Genomic DNA, 23,714 nt, shown 5'->3' with positions numbered 1-23,714 from the left:
TTTTTTTTTTTTTTTTTTTTTGAGACGCAGTTTTGCTTTTGTTGCCGAGATTGGAGTACAATGGCATGATCTGGGTTCACTGCAACCTCCGCCTCCTGGGTTAAAATGATTCTCCTACCTCAGCCTCCTAAGTAGCTGGGATTACAGACACCTGCCACCATGTCTGGCTAATTTTTGTATTTTTAGTAGAGATGGGGTTTCACCATGTTGGCTAGGCTGGTCTCGAACTCCTGACCTCAGGTGATCCGCCTACCTCGGCCTCCCAAAGTACTGGGATTACAGGCGTGAGCCACTGCGCCTGGCCTCAACTAGTTTTAATGTCTATAGACTTCAGGTTTTGGGATGCCTGTGAAATAAAATGTTATTAGGCCCTGGTACAGTGCTACCTTCCAAAGTTAGCTTAATAAATACTTTTTGGTTGATTTTATTTTATAATCTAATACTTCTGTCATAGGTGTTGCTCTCAAATTATCAAATACAATAGAATTCACATAGCGATTCAGAAAGTGTATGTTTGTGAATTTCCAGAGATGTGGGGGTGGAGGGAGAGGACATCGGGGTTAAGAGTAAAGTGGCTCCTGACTTCTCTCTGTCAACGGAAATATGGATTGGTTGTCCCATGAAAAAGAGAGCACTTGGTGGGTTTTATATATATATATATGGAGAGAGAGAGAGAGACAGAGAGAGAGAGAGAGAGAGAGACAGAGAGAGAGAGAGAGAGAGAGAGAGAGAATTCTGATGAATGAATGAACCAAGAGTTTTGTTAAAAGGCATATGTTGCTATGTTTTGCAATGTCTTCTCTGCACAGAAATATCTAGGATATTACTGATTACTTCAATAAGACCAAAGAGAAAGTCAGCCCAAGTCTGTGCTACGATAAAAAGGAAACGGTTGCAGAAAAAACAAATTTTGCACATGATTAATGAGTACTAACTGTGGCATTAAGTGACAACTTGGATTTATTTTGATCCTTAAGATAAATGCATTAAATATTACTCTTCTCCATTCCCATGAATGTAACAATTGTGTTCATTACATTTTTTGATACAAATGAAACTTGGATGTGATAAATGAAACCCTGGTTAGAATATTGCTATAATGACCCAAGTGTTTCCCCTATGTCCAATTCCACACTTTTCCATTTATTAATATATCTTGTTCAGTATCACTAGTTTTATCTTCCTATGGCTGCCTACAATCCCTCTTTCTTCCAAAACTTTCACGATTTCTCTGTGAATGCGTGAAGGCCGGCTCCTTACATTATTTGATGCTCTTCTCTCTCAGATATACATTCATTTCCCCCGGCATCTCCTACAGATTACCGAAGGCCTATTATGCCTTTCCTCTTCACCACAGCTAGAAATGATTCTACTCTTTTCTGCCTTTTTCTAGTCCTAATTTTTATTGCTTGTGTTATTATCTGCTTCTAAGACGCAAGTGATAATTCAGCCACTTAAGCATATAATCTTGAAATGTTATTTAACGTCTTGAGCCTCAGTCCCTTTATCTATGAAATATATAAATTGAATTAGAGTCTGATTGGTTTTGTGGGCCATGTGGTGTTGGCTACTCAACTCTACCATTAGCTGACATGGACAATATGCAAATAAATGATCATGGATATTCCATAAAATTTTATTAACAAAAACAGGCATCTCAGGCTAGATTTTGCCTGTAAACCATAGCTGGGCAACCAACCCTTAGAATATGCTATAATTTCTGAGTCTCCGTCCAGTACTAAGATTCTATGAGAAGGTAAAAAGCCATTTCTATTCCTAACATCAAAGGGATAAAGTTTTCCCTTAAAGTTTCTCTTCATAAGATATTACCCTAGTCGCGCGGTGGCTCAAGCCTGTAATCCCAGCACTTTGGGAGGCCGAGATGGGCGGATCACGAGGTCAGGAGATCGAGACCATCCTGGCTAACACGTTGAAACCCTGTCTCTACTAAAAAAAAAAAATACAAAAAACTAGCTGGGCGACGTGGCGGGCGCCTGTAGTCTCAGCTACTCGGGAGGCTGAGGCAGGAGAATGGCCTAAGCCTGGGAGGCGGAGCTTGCAGTGAGCTGAGATCCGGCCACTGCACTCCAGCCTGGGCAACAGAGCCAGACTCCGTCTCAAAAACAAACAAACAAACAAACAAACAAAGATATTACCCTAGTCAATTATCATTGATCATTATATATGATTTTGGTCTTTGCTCTCTCTTTGCTCAGCACATGTCACATTGTTGTAGATGTGTAGATGTTTTAATGCATATTCTGTCAGCATAATAAATGCAGAAGGACAGTTCTCTCAGTTCTACAGTAGGACATTCTGACCAGAGTATGAACTGGGCATACACATTTATCAATTTTCTCCATACTTCTTTTCATAGGTCAAATTACATGTGATACTACACTTGTAATCTTTTTGCTTCCTGATACATCAGGATATAAGGAATATGGTAGGCATGGTATAGTGTTGTTTAGATAATTAACATTAGGTACACAGGATCATGTGTGATATTAATATTTTCATGCAAAAAATGCTATTTCATGAACCATCATCTGCTCCTCAATCTGTGATAAAATTTGTAGCTTCCTGGCAGAACATATCGATAAAAGTACCTGATCTTAGATATATTGAACCCTAGCTTGATTAACATTTGGCTCAAGTAGAAAATTAAGGGGTGGTAGGGAATGCCCACATTTCATTTTGCTTTCCCATAGAGTTTATTTTTATCCATCTTTGATGTAGCATTAATTAGCACTTTCTCATATTCAATACCACTTCATTTACTAAGCATGAGCTTTTCTTAAAAATGAAGTTCCTAAGTATCTCAGGTAGAACATTTATAAGAAAATAAAAGCCTGCATATCTTTGCCTTATTCTTCCTGCAGTTATCTTTCAAATCTTTGTGTAATGGGAACTAAGACTCTATCTGCAGTCTTACCTCTAAATCTTATATCCAGTGTAGTCATATCATTGTTATTGACTTGAAGCCCATCTAGTGGTTTCTTTATCCTGGTAGCCTATCTGACTTTCATTTCCTTAATAAGAAGGGTTGGAGTTCCATATCAGGTTATATGATATATTTGCTCCTTGTTTTGCTCCAAAATTTCCTGTCCAAGTATGGTGTTCTGCATAAAATGTCTTTACATGTCCACTGTTTTAAAACTGTTTTTTTTTTTAATCTGTCTGGATCTATATTCACTACTACAGAGTTTGTCTGCTCAGAAAACATGAATTTGAATCCCTAGTATTAGTCTATTGGGTACATGCAGAGATCCCAGAAATAGCAAATCTTCCCAAATATTGCAACATTTTGGTCTGGGTCATTATGCTACAGTGTAATATACCTACCATCATAATAAATAAAACGATTTTTCTTTTTCTTCTAACTCCAGATTCTTACATGGTTGCGAGGCTGGCTTTAAGGAATCCAATCCCTAAGCAAATGTATTCTTACCATGTGAATTAGGAAATAATTATTCTCATCACAGACGAATTCCTGTAGTGAAAGATTGTTTCAGAATTTCTTTTGGAAATTAGTTTTTCTTCGTTCTTAGGCTTATTGTTTGTCAGAAACACAGAAAACCCATTAATTTAAAGGTTTATGTGTAGAGCCATATCAGCAGAGAAAATCCAAAAGAAGGTGAAGCAATTCTGTAACCACTGTCTTAGGCAATGATAAACTAACCTGATAATCAGAAACACATCTCTGTATAATATGAAGTATTATACAAATGTGTAATTGTACAAGTACATTACTACTTGAGGTGTACAAATGTGTACCTCAAGTAGTGCACATTTGATGTACCTATTCATTCAACTTCGAAATGCTGTTGCTAACCTTGACTCTTTCTCATCCCTTTCTTTCCATATAAATTGGCCAACAAATCATCACTTTTACCTTCTAAGTAGCTCTCAAACTTGTTCCCTCTTATTCATTCTCTCTGCCAAGGTACTTCAATTCACTGGCTCAACAAATATCTGTTTAGGGTCAACTATGTGAAAGTCATTGTCTAGATGTTGAGGATACAATTGTTTAAAGAAAAAACAACATTACTTTATGGGTCTCATATTCTTATTCAGAATTTCATTATTTCTTACTTGAACTGCAAAATTAATCTTTTGCTTAGAGCCTGCTCTCCCTGGAGACTATATCCTATGCTAACACCAGAGCTGGATCATGTCACATTCCATATTCAAATGGCTCTTTATCACCAACTTTGTAAATGCCAAGTCTGGTAACCACGAATACTCTTGGAGGCCTGAGCCACACCTGCCTAACTTCATTCCCCACCACTCTCATCCCTTTCCTTCAGTTACACTGGACCAAGTGCTGCTCTTGGAATAGGCAGAGGTGAAGTTTTCATGGTTCTATGACTGCACCTGCTGATTTTGCTGTAAATTCTACACTCCCGTGTCAAGAAGAAATTTCTACTCTACTCTGAAGAAAGTCATCTTTGCCTCTGGCACAGAGTTAATGTTTTCATCTGTTAACTTGTAGAAATTTTCAATATATGCTTCTTTTTTAAAGTGACACTTATATAATTCTATTTATTTATATTCTTGTTTTTCATTCCTCAATATCACTCCCATTAGATTGACAGTTTCTTGAAAGCAAAATATGTGTCTTTTTTGGGCTAACCAGTAATTTGTTGAAAAAAAGTAGAAATTAACAGCTGTAGTATACAGAAGAGATTCTGTGCTTACCTTAAAAGGGTTACTTATGGGAATATAAATATTGCTTTAATAAAGTTATATTTTCAACCCTCTCTTATTTACAACATCTAATCTGACTTCACTGGGTGTATGGGCCTCATTGGCAAAATCTTCCAAAACCAAGGAAAAGAAAAAAAAATCATTTAAAGTCATACGCAAATTATTCAATTATTCTGTTCCAATAATTTTACTATCTAGGCATAACTTAAAATAGGGTTTAGAGAAGTTTAGTGTTTAGCACACTTATCTAAAAAGAACAATATCCCTTTTAAAAGGAACATGCGTGGAAATATTAATAACCGTAGAAGTACAAGGTCTTAAATCACTGTTTTATGGGTTTTAATACCTTACTCCGCAGGAACTTTATGGTCTTTCCATAAAGACTTTTCATATTATATATATAAAAAAGTGGTGTTTCTGGAACTCATGAAAAGTGGGCATATAAAATCTGTCCTGAAGGAAGAGCTTAAATAATTATGTGCATTGAGTGAGAGATGGAAACCCAGTCTCAATGCAGGGAGACAGAAAGGCTCAGGCAGCACTCATGCATCCTTAGGGAACGTGGTAGATGGGCTAAGAGCTGCCCAGATTTTTTTTCAAAACCAGCGTATTCCCAGATATTACTAAATTTTGAGGGAAAAGGTATTAATGGGTCTTAACAAATAATTGAAACAATTTAATGAAGTAGAAACAATTCCAAAGAACCATATTAAGTAGATTTCCTTGAGAAAAAATAAAAACAAAAACAAAAACAAACAAACAAAAAAAACAAATAGCCAGTATTAAGATCTCTCAAACTTGTGAACCCACTATACTCACAAAGGTATAGAAATAACCTCAGTAGGCCGGGCACAGTGGCTTACGCCTGTAATCCCAGCACTTTGGGAGGCCAAGGCGGGAGGATCACTTGAGGTCAGGAGTTTAAGACCAGCCTGGCCAACATGGTGAAACTCCATCTCTACTAAAAATACCAAAATTAGCTGGGCGCAGTGGCAATTGCCTGTAATCTCAGCTACTCGGGAAGCTGAGGTAGGAGAATCACTTGAACCTGGGAGGCAGAGGTTGCCGTGAGCTAATACCATGCCACTGCACTCCAGCCTGGGCAACAGAGTGAGACTGTGTCTCAAAAATAAATAAATAAATAAATAAATAAATAACCTCAGTAAAGTACGGTTCTGGTCTGTCTAAACAAATGTTTGTAAATAATCTTCAAATGAAGAGGTAAACGTAAAAGGAAATAGAGTACATATAGTTATATTTGGAGCAAATATGAATATAATGAAGATCCTCATATCCTCAGAGACAGCCACTGACTTATAAGAGAACATTTGTGAAAATATATGCATATTTCTAGAATTTTCAACCTGTTGGTATAATAGCAAGCAAAGGAATAGTACCACAATTTAGGAACATACATATATTAGGAAAAAAATGCCCTCGAGAAGATGGGAACTCTTTCCTGTAAGTGAATAAAATGAGTAGCCTTCTTGTTTTGCACTAGTTAACCTTTATTTTAGTTTAAATAAATGTTTTAAGCATAGGAATTTGCTATAATATCATTGGGGAACAACCCACAAACCTTTTTTTTTTTTTTACAAGATCTCATTATTATCACTCTATGAAATATGTGATTACCATCTTAGAAACTGTCTAGAGAAGATAGAGGAGAGAAGAGATAGCTGAAGGTTGCAGTGCAAATGTTAAATCCTGTGATGAATGGACTTTGCTCATCATTTGACACAGAGGCTGTAACATAGGTGAACTAACTGCACAATAGCTTCTGTGGTGGTATTTTCCATGTGTAATATTTTCTTTTCATTTGAATTTTTCATAAAGGTTAACACCTTTTGTTAATTTTTTTTTATACCAGCACCTTAGTCTCTGAAACTATTAGACTCGGTTGCCTTACTTTCCTTTTCCTCTGTCACCTCTAGTCAATGACTTGGATAATTGGTTTGGCTGCCCATTTTGAGAAAGCATATAACAATCTGAACGCTGCTATTCTCTCTGGGTTTAGAATGACTGGTGTTTTAAATGAGCATCTTAAAATTGTATATAATAAACACGTTTCTTGAAAAGAAAGTTAGAGCAACTCTAAAGAGCTGAAAGATTTGCAACGATTGTTGTTGTCTTTTACATCAGTGAAATTATTGTTTGGAAAATTGTAACAAAATATATAGAAACATAATGAAAAATAATGGCAGTTGAACAAAAGTAAAAGTAATAGTTCGTACTTCCTGAAAGTTTCCATATTAAGGGATTTTATTTCACTTTTCATTTATTCAGTAATACGAAAATAATAAAAAGTATACACTACATTCTGAAGTTCCTCTTCTCCTTTGTATGACTTTTCTATTTCTTCTTCCTCCCATGCACCTTCCTCAACGCACTGAGCTCAAGAAGTCTGAAAGATCTTATAAAGTAGGAAGGAAACTTTTATCACTTTGCTCTATCCTCTTTTTAAGTATTCTTAAAATGTTTTATAGAATATACAAACTTTTTATAAAATAGCTCTTTGAGGTTTTAATGACAAGCCTGACTTGCCCTTTTCCCATCTCCAACCTCAGCTGAGTCCAGTGTAGTAGTTGAGCTTGGACAGACCCAAGGGAGAGAGAACAAATTATACTCAATTGCTACTTGTCTGTTTTGTTCAGGGCTTCGTTACTAAGTCCAGCTTATCATGCCTGAATCCTTCCTTCTTGATTGGGAATTATTTCGTAGGAGGCTCCACGGTGGCTTAAGCAGGACTGTCTCTACCTTCTCACCATACCTGGTGGGATCTCAGATATTGGGTCCCTCCTGTGCCTCTAATCTTAGAGTTAAATGATCCCTTAGATTCTTCTGATTTAGTCTTGGATTTCGTATTTTGCATGAATAGCTAACATAAATGATAACCAGACCACCCACAAGGAAGTTTGATTGAGTGGTAAAGTCTTTCTGAAATTGTTATGACAGCTTTTATAAATGGGTAGAAAATGAGTGCTTGAAGATATCAGATGTGATCTACTACTTGAAGAAGGTAATGGACTTTGAATATTTTGGGGCACTTAGGAATGGTAAAGTTTTTTCAGTGGTGATGGCTGTTTAAAGAAAAGTTACAAGAACATAAATGCAATTATAAAACTGGAAAATGTCTTTGGAAATTGAACCAGTTTCAACTTACATTGTTAACCACCCAGAATATTTGGAGCACTGTACCCTTGTATGCAGCAGAGAATAAAATGAGACGGCAGTCAGTGCAAATACCACTCCTAGTCTCTACCAGGAACAGGAGAAAGCAAAATTATTCTTTAGTGTTTTTGCACACCCCAAATCACTTTTTCTTCCCTCACCCTCATGCCAAAGGATCCAAATACATTATATGATTATATGATTTGCGTGTGTGTGTGTGTGTGTGTGTGTGTGTGACAAGAGCTCTACCATAAACTTGTCATCTTTAGGCAATACCTCCATGCTGTGATGCCATCATTCTATTCTGTACCCTATTAAAAATAGCCTTCTGCAAACTGACCATGTTGGAAATTTGTATCTCTCCTAGGTATGTTTGTTTTGTAATGGTAGACCATAGTTTAGCTTAAAGGAACCCTGCTGTAGGAAGTTTGAATATTAGGTTTAGGTTAATGGGGTAATATGTAGGCAGAATTAATTATGCGCTCATAATTCACCAAATTACATGAAAGTAAGTACACACTGCAAATGGGGCCTATATGTCTGTAAAAGAAAATCAATATAATGTATTAAGAAGAATGTGAGACTTGGAGTCTTGGCTCAACAATTCCCAGTGTATGATATTGGACAAGTCTCCATTATCTCGGTAAATAAAACAGGTTAATAATACCTACTTCTCTGGATTTAATCATGAAGAAAAATGAAATCATGTAGGTTTAGGTCTTTTATGAGCTGTTAAGTGCTATATTCAGAATGGAGCAGTAGTGGGAATATAAGCTTCTGTATTCATACACACATGTGTTTATAAAAATTCTACGTTAGGCACAAAGCCACTTTATAAAATAATATGTATATATAAATATTTTTACATAAACTCCATCTTCTACAAAAGTGTCTGTGTTTCCATTATGGTTTATAACAGTAGTCCTAGAAATGTTTAGTTTATGCCATTTAAGGTAGAGTGGTAGAATTGTTTGGTAGAGTTTCAAGGGACTAGACATAAAGAGGACAAGTATTTTTATCACTTTATGACTTTTAATTTCTTCTGTAATATGGTTGTACCTTCTTTTTTATTTTTTAAATTTAATCTTAATTTTTCTTTTTTTATTATTATACTTTAAGTACTGGGGTACATGTGCAGAACGTGCAGGTTTGTTACATAGGTATACACATGCCACGGTGGTTTGCTGCACCCATCAATCAGTTATCTACATTAGGTATTTCTCCTAATGATATCCCTCCCCTAGCCCCCAACCCTGAACAGACCCTGATGTGTGATGGTCCCTTCCCTGTGTCCATGTGTTCTCGTTGTTCAATTCTCACTTATGACTGAGAACATGTAGTGTTTGGTTTTCTGTTCCTGTGTTAGTTTGCTGAGAATGATGGTTTCCAGCTTCATCCATGTCCCTGCAAAGGACATGAACTCATCTTTTTTTATGGCTGCATAGTATTCTATTGTGTATATGTGTCACATTTTCTTTATCCAGTCTATCATTGATGGGCATTTGAGTTAATTCCAAGTCTTTGAGGATAAGTATTTTTTAAGTTATTTTAAAAATTTTGTATCCCAGTTGCCTTAGTCTTTCTCTCCTGTGATCAATGAGTTTGATTTCAAGCCATTTATATATAGATGAGTCTGTTCTGTGCACATAAATAATGTTATGGTAAAGAAGAAAACTATACAAGCACATTTCTGTAGGGCAATAGTGATATTTCCATTGTGAAACAGGATGGGACAGAGAGAAAACACAAAAGATGTAGGAATGACAATAATCTGCATTCTCTCAAGAAGCAAACCAAACATTTTAACCATACCAATCTTTATTATTGTTATTAATTGTAGATGGGGCACACTGAGAGGAGCACAAGGGAGGAAAGAAAAATTTTGGGTATGTATCTCTTTCCAGTTGAATTCTTGCTCTGAAGTGAATATGTTTGAATCTTCTGTTCCTCTGCCTGCTTTGTATTATTTAGTCACATCCTCAGTTGTGTAATAGTGTTGATAACATCAGTGTTTTCACCAGCACGAAACTCATTATAAACATTTATATTGTATTTATAGTTTTCCTCAACTCCTAGTATTTCAAATTGTAAAAGAAAAATCAGTGTTTATTTTTCTTCAAGTTGAGAATCAACAGGGTAACTTTTTGTTCTATTATCTTCTACATTAAACTTAAAGTATTGATTAAACTTCCCTCATATATATTTATATGGCAAGGAACTTGATGCTTTTGTTATGTTAGTATATATATCCTATAGGTTAAGGCTTTTTTTTTTTTTATTTTTGCCAGTTATAACATACACATGTGTCTTTACTCAGAAAGAACCAATATCCAGTCTCAAAATAACAGAAAGTTTCAGGCAAGAAACTATTTGAAGAAGATTGGAACATATTATATCAAATACTCGGTTTATTACAACAAGTTGGTCAATTGTCCAAAGTCCTAATATTATGTACCTATTTATACAGATAGAATAAAGTCTAGATGCTAATACTTACCATGGAATTTAAATTTAAATGTACACACTAGAGGGCATATTTTGGCTTACAAAACACTAGGTGCTAGAACTTGTACTCATCAGAATGACTCTTGGTATATTTTTTCATAAGGCACTCACAGAATTCAATCACCCAATTGTGTGTTCATACCTTATATTTGTGTTGTTGATATATGGAGGTATTATGCTTTTAAGTAGAAGGGTTCTTCTTTATAGTTAAACTGAGCTTTTAAAAATTAATTTTTCTCATTAAAATAAAATAATGAGTAGCCAACAATCAACATTCATGTCCAATAGTTAAAATAAATAAGTTAGATACTAGGATATGTTATTTGAATACCTATTATTAAGTTGCTGCATAGGATTTTTATTAAATAAATTTGAACAGTTATTTAATCTCATAACAATGTAATATTTAGAGACAAAACCAAGTTCTTTGATTAATGTATTTAACTCACAACAGTTCTTAGCATATAGCACTTGATGGCCATTTGCTGAGTGAATATGAACGAATGTGCAGAGGAAAACATTTTATGACCCTTTCATCCTCAACCTGATCATTCCCACCCTAGAGCCATACCTCTAGGTAGTGTACATGTGTATACACACACACACTCACTAAGTATGATTATATACTCACTTATTTTCATATATTTAACACATACATGCACACTATCCCTTTTAAGTACATTGTTGTACTTACTGTCAATTCTGAATTTACTACCTATCAAACATCTTCAAAGAAAATTTTATTTCATGGGGCTAGGGGTAAGATTTCTTCCTGCTATGATTTGTTTGATAAACTGTTGAATGTGAGCAGTAGAAATACAATAATCAGACTAAAATTTATAATATTTTGCACATTAATTGAAGCTTTTTCTCTACTAAACTGTGTTCTCCTCATGAGTCAGGATCATATTTGACTTATTTACCAATGTATGTCAAGGGTAAAGTATTGTGATTGGTACATAGTGAGAATATAAACAATACTCATTGAATGAGCAAATGAATAACTTTATGCATTCAGGAAAAACTAATCAAGTAATTAAATAATTTTATTTTTTATAAAACATACTAGTGGTTTAATTAAAATATGAAATATTTAAGTACTGTTGTACCGTTTTGTAAAGAATTGTGAAAGGTCTGAGATATTATCCCACAGATATAGATGATATAGATATAGTTATATATATAGACGTAGCTAGAGATATAACACCTGGGTCAGAAGTAAAGCGTTCTTAACACATACTCATAACTAGATCGACAACCAGAGTAATATAGCAGCATGCATCCCCCACACCTTAGTCCTACAGTGATGTGATAAGAGTCAATAAAATTTGTCTACACAGGTAGCAGTTTATATCTCATAAATGAGGGACAAGGAACAATAGATTTTCTCCATTTGTTTACAGGAGAGAGACAAGCAGATTCCTCCTTTCCCAACAGGAAGGAAAAATATTTCATTCCATTATGATGAGTTGAAGAGGATCCTATGTTCTCACTATAAACTTTAGGAACATAAACATATCTTTCCAAGGGCCAGATAAACAGCAGATAAAGTCTCCAGATGATGGGCTGCATATCTTTTGAGATGTAAATACTGAAGGAGATAACATCCCCATACTTCTGACACCTTAGAACTTACTTTAGGACCTTGTCTCTGCTCTCTTTGAACCTCTAGAAGAGATAAGAGAAGTTTTGTTATCCCTTCAGATCAGATCATTAAACTAAATGAACGGCTACATATCTAATTCTCAAGGTATGAGAAGAGTAGAATATTTTTAGGAGAAGTGAAAGAAAACATTCCCTATCTTTATATTATATACAATGTTTTGTGGGTCAGGGAAGCAGAAACTTTATTCAAGAGCACTGAGAAATCTAGGAAAGTTTTATTTCTTCACAATTATATATGGATGTTTCAAAGTATTTACAAATAGTCCTATGACATAAATCTATTTTTATAATAAAAATATTGGATGTCTTTCACTACTAAGTAAAATATAATACATAGCAGCAAGCCACAGATTCTACTACATAAGTAGAAAATATCAAGATTTTTCCAAAATTTTGTTTTTTAAAAAATGAGAGTGCTAAATCTGGAGAAAATTTTTTGGCCTAGGAGTGTTTGGTAGGTTTGGGCATAAAGTGAGGACTGGGTTTGTAATAGGCATGCTATGATTTGTTTGAGTTAAATGAGACAAGTGAAGCACAAAGATGTGACCAGCAACCAAGGGAAAAATATTATCAATAGAAGCAATAGATGATACTTTAGATGCAGGCTTTAAAATAACCATTATTTTAAAAAATTAAGAAAAATCTAGATGGAGAATTTCAATCTATAATTAGTTCAACCATTGTGAAAGAATGTGGCAATTCCTCAAGAATCTAGAACCAGAAATAACATTTGACCCAGCAATCTCATTACTGGGTATACACCCAAGGATTATAAATCATTTCACTATAAAGACACATGCACACACAGGTTTATTGCAGCACTGTCCACAATAGCGAACACTTGGAACCAATCCATATGCTCATCAATGATAGACTGGATAAAGAAAATGTGGCACATATGTACTATAGAATACTATGCAGCCATAAAAAAATGAGTTTATGTACTTGGCAGGGACATGAATGAAGCTGGAAACCATAATTCTCAGCAAACTAACACAGGAACAGAAAAACAAACACTGCATGTTCTCACTCATAAGTGAGAGTTGAACAATGAGAACACATGGACACATGGAGGTGAACATCACACACTGAGGCCTGTTCGGGGGTGGGGGACTAGGAGAGAGATAGCATTAGGAGAAATACCTAATGTAGATGATGGTTGATGGGTGCAGCCAACCTCCGTGGCACGTGTATACCTATGTAACAAACTTGTACGTTCTGCACATGTATCTCAGAACTGAAATTATAATAAAAAATGAGTTCCTGAATTCATGAATGCAAACATGGCAAGAAAATCACACTCAAACATTTCATGATCAAACAGCTGAAGATAAAAAAAAAACATAAATTTAAAAACAGGCAGTATTTAAAATGACACATTACTCTCAAAAAAAGCAGCACTGACTGACAGCTGGGATTTCAACAACAACAATATAAAAGGAAAGTAGAAGACTACAAAATGACATTGTTAAAGTGCTGGATAAAATAATAATATTGATAATGATGATGAAGATAACGTGCCAACATGGAATTTTATGCATGATGACATTTTTCTTCAAAATAAATACAAAATTAAGACATTTTTAGACAAACAGAAGCTCAAATAACACAGTTCCAAAAAAACATACACCAAAAGTTACAGAAAAAAAGTAGGCAAATATTTAAACATGTCTCAGTATCTCATAGAAATAGCAGCTAAAAATAAGTAAAGGTATGAAAGATTGAAAAAAATTATTAGCCAGCTTTATGTCATTGAAATTCATAGATTATTACATATAAATATTGATGAATATACATTCTCTTTAAGTACACATGAAATTATTTGCCAATATTGACCACATACTGGTCCATAGCGCACATTCAATAAATTTAAATAATTGAAATTGTACAGAATATACTACGATGAAACTTTTGTTACTAGGTAAAGCGGTACTGAATGTAATAGTAAATGCATGCATTGAAAAAGAAGAAAGGTTGAAATTGATGCACGTATTTTTTTAAATGTTGAAAAGAATAATTCAATAAGCTGAAAAATTTAAACCAAAGATAAAATGAAAGAAATAATAAACAGAAGAGCAAAAAAAAAAAAAATTAAAAGAAAACAGACATATTATAATATATGAAAATCAACAAAACAAAGAGTTGATTCTTTGCAAAGAAAGATTAAATGTCTAGGAAGACCGAAAAAGAAACGAGGAGAGACAAATTACCATGGAAATGAAAAAAGAGAACGTTGCTGCAGATTCAATAGATATTAAGTAGGTAATAAGAGGATATTATTAAAAAGTTATACCAATATAATTGAAAATATAGATGAAATTGATAAATTTATCAGGAAACAAAACTTATCAAAAACCCACACAGTATGAAAATATCCTAAACAGTTATGGAGCAATTTGAAAAATAATTGAACCTATTTAAATTATTCTCACAGAGGAACTCAGGCTCAAAAGGCTTCACTGGTGAATTTTTCCAAACATTTAAGGAATAAATGAAACGAATTTTACAACAAATCCTTTCAGGGAATAGGAAATAAGGAACAGTTACTTCCAAACTCATTTTATGAAGCGGTAACACCAATACCAAAACTTGTTTAAGACGAGACAAAAGAGAAAAATTATACGCTAATATCTCTCATGAGCATAAAATTCCAAACAAAATATTACAATTAAGAAATATATAAAAGGTTTCCAGCTGCATCCATGTCCCATGATTCTTAGCAAACTATCACAAGAACAGAAAACCAAACACCGCATGTTCTCACTCATAGGTGGGAGCTGAACAATGAGATCACTCGGACTCAGGAAGGGGAACATCACACACCGGGACCTATCATGGGGAGGGGAGAGGGGGGAGAGGGGAGGGGGGAGGGATTGCATTGGGAGTTATACCTGATGTAAATGACGAGTTGATGGGTGCAGCACACCAACAAGGCACAAGTATACATATGTAACAAACCTGCACGTTATGCACATGTACCCTACAACTTAAAGTATAATAATAATAAATAAATTAAAAAAAAAAAGAAATATATAAAAGGGATAACACTCCATAAGTGAAACTTACGTTAGGAATGCAAGGTTGGTTTCAAGTACTAAAATCAACCAATATAGTTCATCAAATTATGAGAGTTAAGGAGAAAAAAACACATGAATTTTTTTTTTTTTTTTTTTTTTTTTTAGACGGAGCTCCCTCTGTTGCCCAGGCTGGAGTGCAGTGGCGTGATCTCGGCTTACTGCATCCTCTGCCTCCCGGGTTCAAGCAGTTCTCCGTACCTCAGCCTCCCGAGTGGCTGGGAATACAGACACCTGCCACCACACCTGGCTAATTTTTGTATTTTTGGTAGAGACTGGTTTCACCATGTTGTCCAGGCTGGTCTTAAACTCCTGACTTCCGGTGATCCACCCACCTCTGCCTCCCAAAGTGCTGGGATTACAGACTTGAGCCACCGAACCCGGCTTGAATATCTTAATTGGTGCAGAAAATGCATTGATAAAATTCAGCACTTAACTGTTCTATTAATGTGTAACAAACTATCACAGATTTAGCAGATTGAAACAACATACATTTATTATCGCAGTGTTTCTGTGGGTCAGAAATCTAGCGAACCCAGCTGGATCCTCTGCTCATGATCTCACAAGGATGCCATCAAAGTGTTGTCTGAGTTGTGTTCCTTTCTGGAGCTTACGACCCTCTTCTAGGCTCACGTGGTTGTTGGTAGACTTGTTTTTTTGGTTGTAGGTCCAAGTCCCCGTTTTCTTGCTGACTGAGGATATTCTCAGATCTTAGACGATGCCTGAAATTCCATCCATGTGGCTCCCTCACACAGAGTTTTACAGATCCTCTCTCAACAGAGTACCTTACATCTTCAAGACCATTAGGGAAAACAAAATTTCTGACTTCTAAATCTGCTTTTAAGGGGCTCCGTGAGCCATATTTTGTTCAGGAGCCATGGTTTACCAATGCATAGGTCACAGAAACTTTATATACATATGAAAAAAAAAAAAACAAAAAACCCTAGATCCCTTTGTTACTAAATACAGACAAAAACAATTTGAGATGGAGCAGAGACCTAAATGTCATTGCAAAATAATACAGTTTCTCAAAGAAAACATAGACAAATACGTTTTGTGATATCTATTAGAAAATGCTTTCTTAAATCGGGCACAAAGTCAACTTTTTAAGAATAAATTATCAGACTACATTAAAATAAGAACAACTATTTAAAAGACAGTGATATCTATTAGAAAACTCTTTCTTAAATCGGGCACAAAATCAACTTTTTAAGAATGAATTATCAGACTACATTAAAATAAGAACAACTATTTAAAAGACAGTATTATAAGAAAAATAAAAATGTATCTATAACTATGTATCTGGAAAGGTATCTGACAAGTCCTCACATATATAATACATAGACATTCTTACAAATATATAGGAAGATCAAGGTAACTCAATAAAACAAAACTCTTAAACAGAAACTTCAGAAAAAGGGGATATCCAAATGGCCTGAACAGCCATGTGAAAAGGTGGTCAACGTTCCTAATTATCAAGGAAATACAAATTAAGACCACAATGAAATATCACTTCATATACACTAAGTGAGCTAAAATTAAAAGGATTGATAATATCCAGCATAGATCAGGATTTGGAATAAATAGAATCTTACACTACTGATACATGTGTAAATGGAGCAGCTACTTATGTTCATCATGTTTATCACCAGGAGAGTGAATAAACTGTGGTATAATCACACAATGAAAATAAACAGTAATAAGATGAATTAATTTCTTACATATGCCAAACATAGATGAATCCCAGAAACATTATTTTGAGCTAAAAAAAAGTCAACCTCAATATATTTTGCATTATTCCATTGTTGTAAAGATCAATTATAGGAAAAGCTGATGGGGAGGGGAGGGTGGATGGATGTTGACAGGAAGGCAACATGGTGGACCTTCTGGGGTGCTATAAATGGTTAATATCTTAATCTAAGTGGAGACTACATGAACATAAACTTCATCAACACATTTATAAATTTACTAAATTGTATACTTAAGATTAATACACTTTACACATGTGACTGTATCATGTATGTCAATACAAAAGATAAAAAGTTAAATCTTTAGAAATTTTCTCCCCTGCATTGCAATCATTTCCTTTATAATGAAATACAAACAAATGTAGGCATTTGGAAGAAACAAACAAAATAAATGCTGAAATAGAAGAAATGAGAGTAGGAAGATGCAAACCTATGGTTGGCTCTCATTAGCACATAAATTCATATTTGCTTATATAATCTTTATATACCTTTCCTGTATTTACCAAGAATGTAATTATGAAATTTTGGATAGTAATAATCTTCAGATATTCCAATGAGAATGGGTACGGTGTTATATATCATATTTGCAAGAATTTGCAAATATTACTATTCCTAGCCATTTGTTAGGTTGTGACTAATTTTATTTGATATATAGATATAGATACATGAACTGACTAAAAAATATGAAAATTGGCATTTAGTGTATTTCACTGGTGCTAGAACTCTCACGCACATTGATGCTGTTTCCGTCTCAGCTATTCAAAGTCCATTTCATCTTTGAAATAATAAATTGAATTTATAATTTTAGACATAGTTTTGAGAGTGCTCCTTTAAACTGTCAGGGTTGATTAAGGAGGCAAAGAGCCAAATCTTAAAAAGAAATGCTGATAAAAATTGACTATTTCTTAAGGTTGATGTCATGACAATTTCTGATGCTGAGTCAATCTGCCTCTCTCTTACATTGTAGAAAACAGTGAAAGCTCAATTCGACACCTTATGCCTTGAGAATATTTTCTTAGTCCCAGTGTAAGGTAAATGGGAAGTGAATGTGAGAGCTGTTGAGATGAAGCCGCTAATTTACTGGGCTTTTCTGCTGCATTTAGTTGTGGAACTAACTCCCTTCTGTGTGTCCTTTGGCCTTCATGATATTTTCCATGTACTCCATTGATATTTTAGCTCCATCACACACTTATTCATTCAAGCTTTTAAACCAGGAGTCATTTTGGACTTACTGCAACCATCCAACCATTCTGCATTTTAGAAAGAGGAATTTAAAAACAAATCTAATTCCTGTTGATTTTACTTTTTGAAGATTTCTCAATTATTTTATTTTCCCTTATCCAGTTGAATTATTACAGGAGTCTACTAACTAGTCACTCTGCCTCTTGTCTCTACCCTCCTAAATCTATCCACTTCATATCATATAGGATAATCTAATCACAGCATGAATTTGCCCACCTTTCTTTCCTGCTGGAATCAACTCAATGGCTTGTCATCATCTTTCCTATTATTGTCTCATTATGGATGTACTTTCCTCCCCTTCCAGCCTCATAACCTACCATTCTGCTTCTGTCTCATGATCTAATTATAACAATTTTATTGCTTCATTTCACTACTTCATGCTATTTCATGCTTTGGTGTTTATGATTTTACTGTTTCCCTTTACTTGAATCTCCCTTCCTCCTTTTATATCTGGTGAATTTATTTTCAGGCTTTAATATGCATCCCATGTGACACTGCTACAACAATGTCTTCCCTGAACCATCCAAGTAAATGAGATGCCCTTTGTCTGACCTCAAAAATACGCTGTACCTATTTCTATCTTAGCACTTGCCTTATGTTGGTCATTCTTCATTAGATTAGAAACTTTCTGAACATAAGTTAATGTGTTATTTGTCTTTGGTCTTCCAGCACCTAGCACAGGCTATTGTTCACATAGTAGACTGCAGCTTGCATGACATCTTCTGATGTGGCATTTCAAAAGCTCATGCATATGTTACCTTAGTACTCTGGGAAACTCAGAAGAGTCATATCAATTCTGGCTATTGCCAACGTGCCTGCATATTAGTGTAACTGACACATAATACAACCTTTATTTAAAAGTAGGTAGGTTCTTGATAATTATAGTCTATGGTAAATCAAAGACATTTAAAGTTACAAATGGGTTTCCAATGGCTTTTTTTTTTTTAATACCTAAGTATGTTTCTCAACTTTTTTTGTTTGCTTTTCTGCAGATTGCTGCCAATTCCTGGGGAAAGTCATGGGGAGAGAATGGCTATTTCAGAATTCTTCGAGGAGTAAATGAGTCTGACATTGAAAAGTTGATTATCGCAGCTTGGGGCCAAATGACAAGTTCTGATGAACCATAACGTATCATTAAATTTCCATAAGGCCATGCCTTTAAGTAACCCCCTAAATTGAAGTTTAGCAATATGACATTCTTGGTGACAATGGAATCTTTGTCTCTTCACCGTGTTAATATAATCTATCTGTTTTCTTATTTTCCCCCCTGGTCTATGCTTCTGCTTCCTTCATATTACTGAGCATAAAAAACACCAATAAAGGACAGCAGAGTGCCTAAGTGCCTTTAAAGTTCCCAGGTTGCCTCATTTTTCTGTCATGAGGGTGTCCCTTTTGCCTTTAGTTGTTCACAAACAGTGTGATGGCATCTGTCTTAACAGTTTTTAGCACTCATTTGTAGAAATGGTGTGGTTTCTCTCTTTGATCAATGAGGATCTTAGACAACAAAAAGCAAATTAGAATTTCAGCAATTTGCCATCTTTATAACTTTCTTTTCATCCAAATAACACTTTCTTAGTTCAAGCCTTGCTTATGTTTTGCTTAAGCAGTGGAAATAGATTATAAGTTGTTTATCTCAATAACTTAACATTTTGTTTCCTCTCATTTGCCTAAACCTACCTTGTAATGTATTCACAAAATGAAAAGCAACTCTCCACAGGAAATAACTACTCTCTGCTGTACTCTGCAATGGCCTGTGAGGTGGAGATGTTAAGTAATGGAAAGCTTGGAGGCTAACAATAGAAGTACAGTTCTGACATACACACAGCCCTGTTTTTGGAAGTTGGAATATTTTATGTAAAGTCTATTAATATCAGCTGCAAAACAGTATTTGGAAACATAACAAAAGATTTACCACCCCAAAACAGCAACATGATGCCATGATTCAGAAAAAATGTATATACACTTTTATCATAAATACACTTTTATCACAATTCACTGCTTGAAATTCTAAAAAGTAAGCTAAATTGGCACTCATTTGCATGTAATTTTTAGTTCTATATAGTCAGAGAAACAAAAATAGCATCATAGCAATGGTTGAGAAAGGAGATAATCTTTTAATAACTCACTGACATCTTAAATGGAAAACTAATAAACGCAGAAGCAAAGCTGATCAGTAAGTGAACACAATTGATTATAATTACAATGGTGGGCTCTCCATGGCCTGAATTTCTGGTCACTATCATCTTAATTTTGATCATTGGAATATTTGTTCTGTTATTGTGTCCAAAGATACCCTGATTAGAGAAGCTAGACATGATGAAAATGTGAGGGAACGGAGCACAGAAAGGTGAAGTGTTGTTGCAATTGTTGATTTCTTCATTAATCACTGTAGCTTTATCAGAAGCAGCATTTAGTCACTTGGTTCTCCCCTAGAAAATATGCATGAGGGTGAGTCACCTTGTTGGGATTGGCTGACATTTCCCCAAAGAGTTGAGAAATAATTTGTTTTTTTCTCTGTTTGGGGTCCTCTAGAAGCAGCCCATAAGACAAAGTTTTGAGCATGAACAATTTGTTTAGGCCATGGAGAGAACACTGAGAAGGCAGTGAGGAATGATATGGGCTAGTGATGGTGGACAGTAAAGGGTATATTGACCTAGTTCTTATCCCACTGAGGACTCTTTCTACATTCTTCAGATCCATAACACCTGAGGAAAGAAGTGTTCTTTGGTTGAGGACTGTTCCTGGGGTCCATGGATTCCTTGTTCTTTCTAGTCTGGCAAAAGAAGGGGAATAACAGGTTCCAGTATCAGAAAAAACTCACAAGCAAAGAAAGGCAGGTTCTGGTAGTTTGATGTCCACTGAAATGGTACAGGTGAGGTAATGTGGGCAGGGCACCAACAGTGTCTATAGTGGATGTTAAAATACTTTTAAAATGCTTTTAATGCTGAAGACTGCTGAGATAATAAATTCTAATGCACTAAAATGCCAGATGACTAACATGCCTATAAAAAACAAGGGATTACGTTGGTGCCCTTTCACCTTTGTTGTACAAATGGATGATAGATATTGGAATTAATTTTTCACTTTGTGGTTTGTGAGCTTAGGTTCTGCTGTTTCAAAAAGTCCTAACTTTCTAATGACACCAAATGGTGAGGAAATTAAATCCAAAGGGAAAGAAAAAAGAAAAAGAAAATACCACATTAGTAAGACCCATAGGAAAGCACACAGTGTGTTCATCTAGCAATTACAGACCTAAAGAAGATATAGAAACTAGTTGGGACGGAAGTATATCAATGGAATAGGGAAAATATTATTATTGAGGTTTGTTGAATCAGTGTCTTCCCTTGAATAGTGTTATCATTTTTACAACTTTAAAGAGCTTGTTTAGTTTTACTTATTATTCAAGGGCTCCAAGTCAACTTTCAGAAACTAATGATTAGTATATTCCTTGCCCCACCCTAGGGATTGAGTAAACATTTGCAGAATTAATTTAACTGATGCCCAGATGGTTTCCTCCCACAAACTGAAGTATGAAAAACCTTGAAGATAAGGGTGTATGGCCTCCTCTATTTCATGACGTTTGTATGATCTCATTTTATTCTAAATAACAAATAAGCTTCCCCAGTTTTTATAAAATGAATAATCAAAAATTATCTTAAAAATACATGAAATGCAATGAAGTTTATTAGTTGGGGTTCAATCATTAGAAAGGAAACTTCTGTAAGTGTTTTGAACAGAAGGAATGTAGTGAAAGAAATTGCTTACCTAGGCAGTGGGGAATCTGGGGGGCAATGGGGAATGGTGAGCCAACCCAGAGCTGAGCAACAGTAGAAAGCTGCCATCACCTCTAGACTGAGGGACAAAGCAAATTCAAAGGTCTGTAACTGGAATCTAGGGGCTGGTGTTATCCCACCAGTAGCTATAAGCATGACTGATGGAAACTGGAGCCATGAAAAGACATGGCGCTGCCAAATTTGCCATCTGAAGCAGAGAGGAAGTTGGAGAAACGTTGTGGCCTCCCCCTCTCTCATGCTGTCCAAATGCTCATCAATACTTCTCATTGGCTGACTCAGCTGAAAGGCAACTGGTATCAGAGGTTCTAAAACTGAGCTGTCAGGGTCAACCCCAACCCTTTACCAGATACACGGGAAAATAGGATAAGGGTGAGGTATAAAGTAAAGGGTAAATATAGAAAATGAATTTTTGACTCATCTCATGTAGATATTGGAAATTAAAGATTACAAAAAAGAATATTCTATCAAAAGTTGCTTTATAAATAATAGTTTATGGACTTGGCCCCTTAGTTAATGCATATGTCTTAAGTACTATAATGCTTGCTATTACGCATCTCGTTTGGTTAATCTCTCTTGATTTATAGATAATATATCAATCTATGCAAGAAAAGGTATTTTTCCACTTTCTTCACAATAGTTCATCGAGATCTGTCTGAAGTTTACTATCATTGTGAAGTAGCTACGTTGTCTGGGGTAAATACCTGGGGTTTGTTGTCTCGCACTAAGAAAAGTTAGGACATAGACACACATATGAGAAGTTTAAAAGCAGAGGTTTACCAGGCAGAAAAAAGAGAAAGGAGAACAGCGCTCTCTCTGGTGAGAGACGGTGGCTTCCGAAAGGCAAAAGGTCAGCAGGTGGCAGAGTTTTTCACCAGATTTTACAGTCAGGCTTGAGGAGACGGTTTCTGATTTACATAGGGCCTACATATTGGTTTGATCAGGTGTAACGTTTATATAGCATGTGCCGAAGGCTGGCCACCCCATCCTATTTTTTTTTTTTTTTTTTTCCAGACAGAGTCTTGCTCTGTCTCCCAGGCTGGAGTGCAATGGTGCAATCTTGGCTCACTGCAACCTCCCCCTCCTGGGTTCAAGTGATTCTCCTTCCTCAGTCTCCTGAGTAGCTGGGATTACAGGTGCATACACATGGCTGATAAGAGGGAAAGATGGAGCCATTTTGAACATGATTGGCACAACATCTATGTCTGCAACTCGATTTTATAGGCTGCTCTTTGTTAGAAAGGAAAGTGATTTGGGGCTGCTTTTCATTTAAAGGAAAACCTTACTGAGGACTTCCGTATCCTCACTATGTGCGTAAGTAATTTCTTCTTAACTCCTACATCAATTGCCTATCAAAACAATTATGATAATCTCATCTCAGGACATTTATTTTTCCTTGGGTGGAAGTTGATTTAATTTCAAAGGGAAAAAAGGGAAGGAAAAGAGAGTAGTATCTCACAAACGACCATTTGATGAAATGTGTCAAGAGAGAAGAGCATTAATACCTCAGGTGTCACCATATCAGAAAGGAGACTTCTAAACAACACACAGACATTTCTTTCTTAGAGACGTCAATGAGAAAGGAAAAAAGTATCAGCCCAACACTGTCAAGAATGGAAGATTGAATGAAGGGAAAAGGCTTCTCCATTTCTAGCCAAGAATACTATTGTGATTATTTTGATATTATATGTGATAGAAATGTTTAAAAAGTAATTGATAGGTAAATTCAATAGAGTGAGATTTCTCCTCAAAGACATCACCAGTAAGAGCCCCATTAGTTAGAAAAAAATGGCAAAAACTCTCACCTC

General features: G+C 35.3%; 1 protein-coding gene across 7 annotated transcripts in view; it reads left to right on the top strand.

The window, feature by feature from the left end:
* TINAG (tubulointerstitial nephritis antigen) overlaps positions 1-19,469 on the top strand; it is an 84,066-nt gene extending 64,597 nt beyond the window's left edge. For all 7 annotated transcript variants that reach the window (XR_012433730.1, XR_012433729.1, XR_012433728.1 and 4 more), the window contains 2 exons: positions 9,722-9,767; positions 19,108-19,469. Coding sequence is in view for 4 of the 7 variants with exons in the window: in XM_045391071.3 (XP_045247006.1) it covers positions 9,722-9,767; positions 19,108-19,242 (181 nt within the window). In the remaining 3 variants the exon portion in view is untranslated. The remainder of the gene's footprint in view (positions 1-9,721; positions 9,768-19,107) is intronic.
* Positions 19,470-23,714: the final 4,245 nt, after the last annotated feature.

The sequence above is a fragment of the Macaca fascicularis genome, chromosome 4, assembly GCF_037993035.2.
Source record: "Macaca fascicularis isolate 582-1 chromosome 4, T2T-MFA8v1.1".
Lineage (NCBI taxonomy): Eukaryota > Metazoa > Chordata > Mammalia > Primates > Cercopithecidae > Macaca > Macaca fascicularis.
The sequence above is the reverse complement of the archived record's forward strand: the minus strand, read 5'-3'. Positions and strand labels throughout refer to the sequence as shown.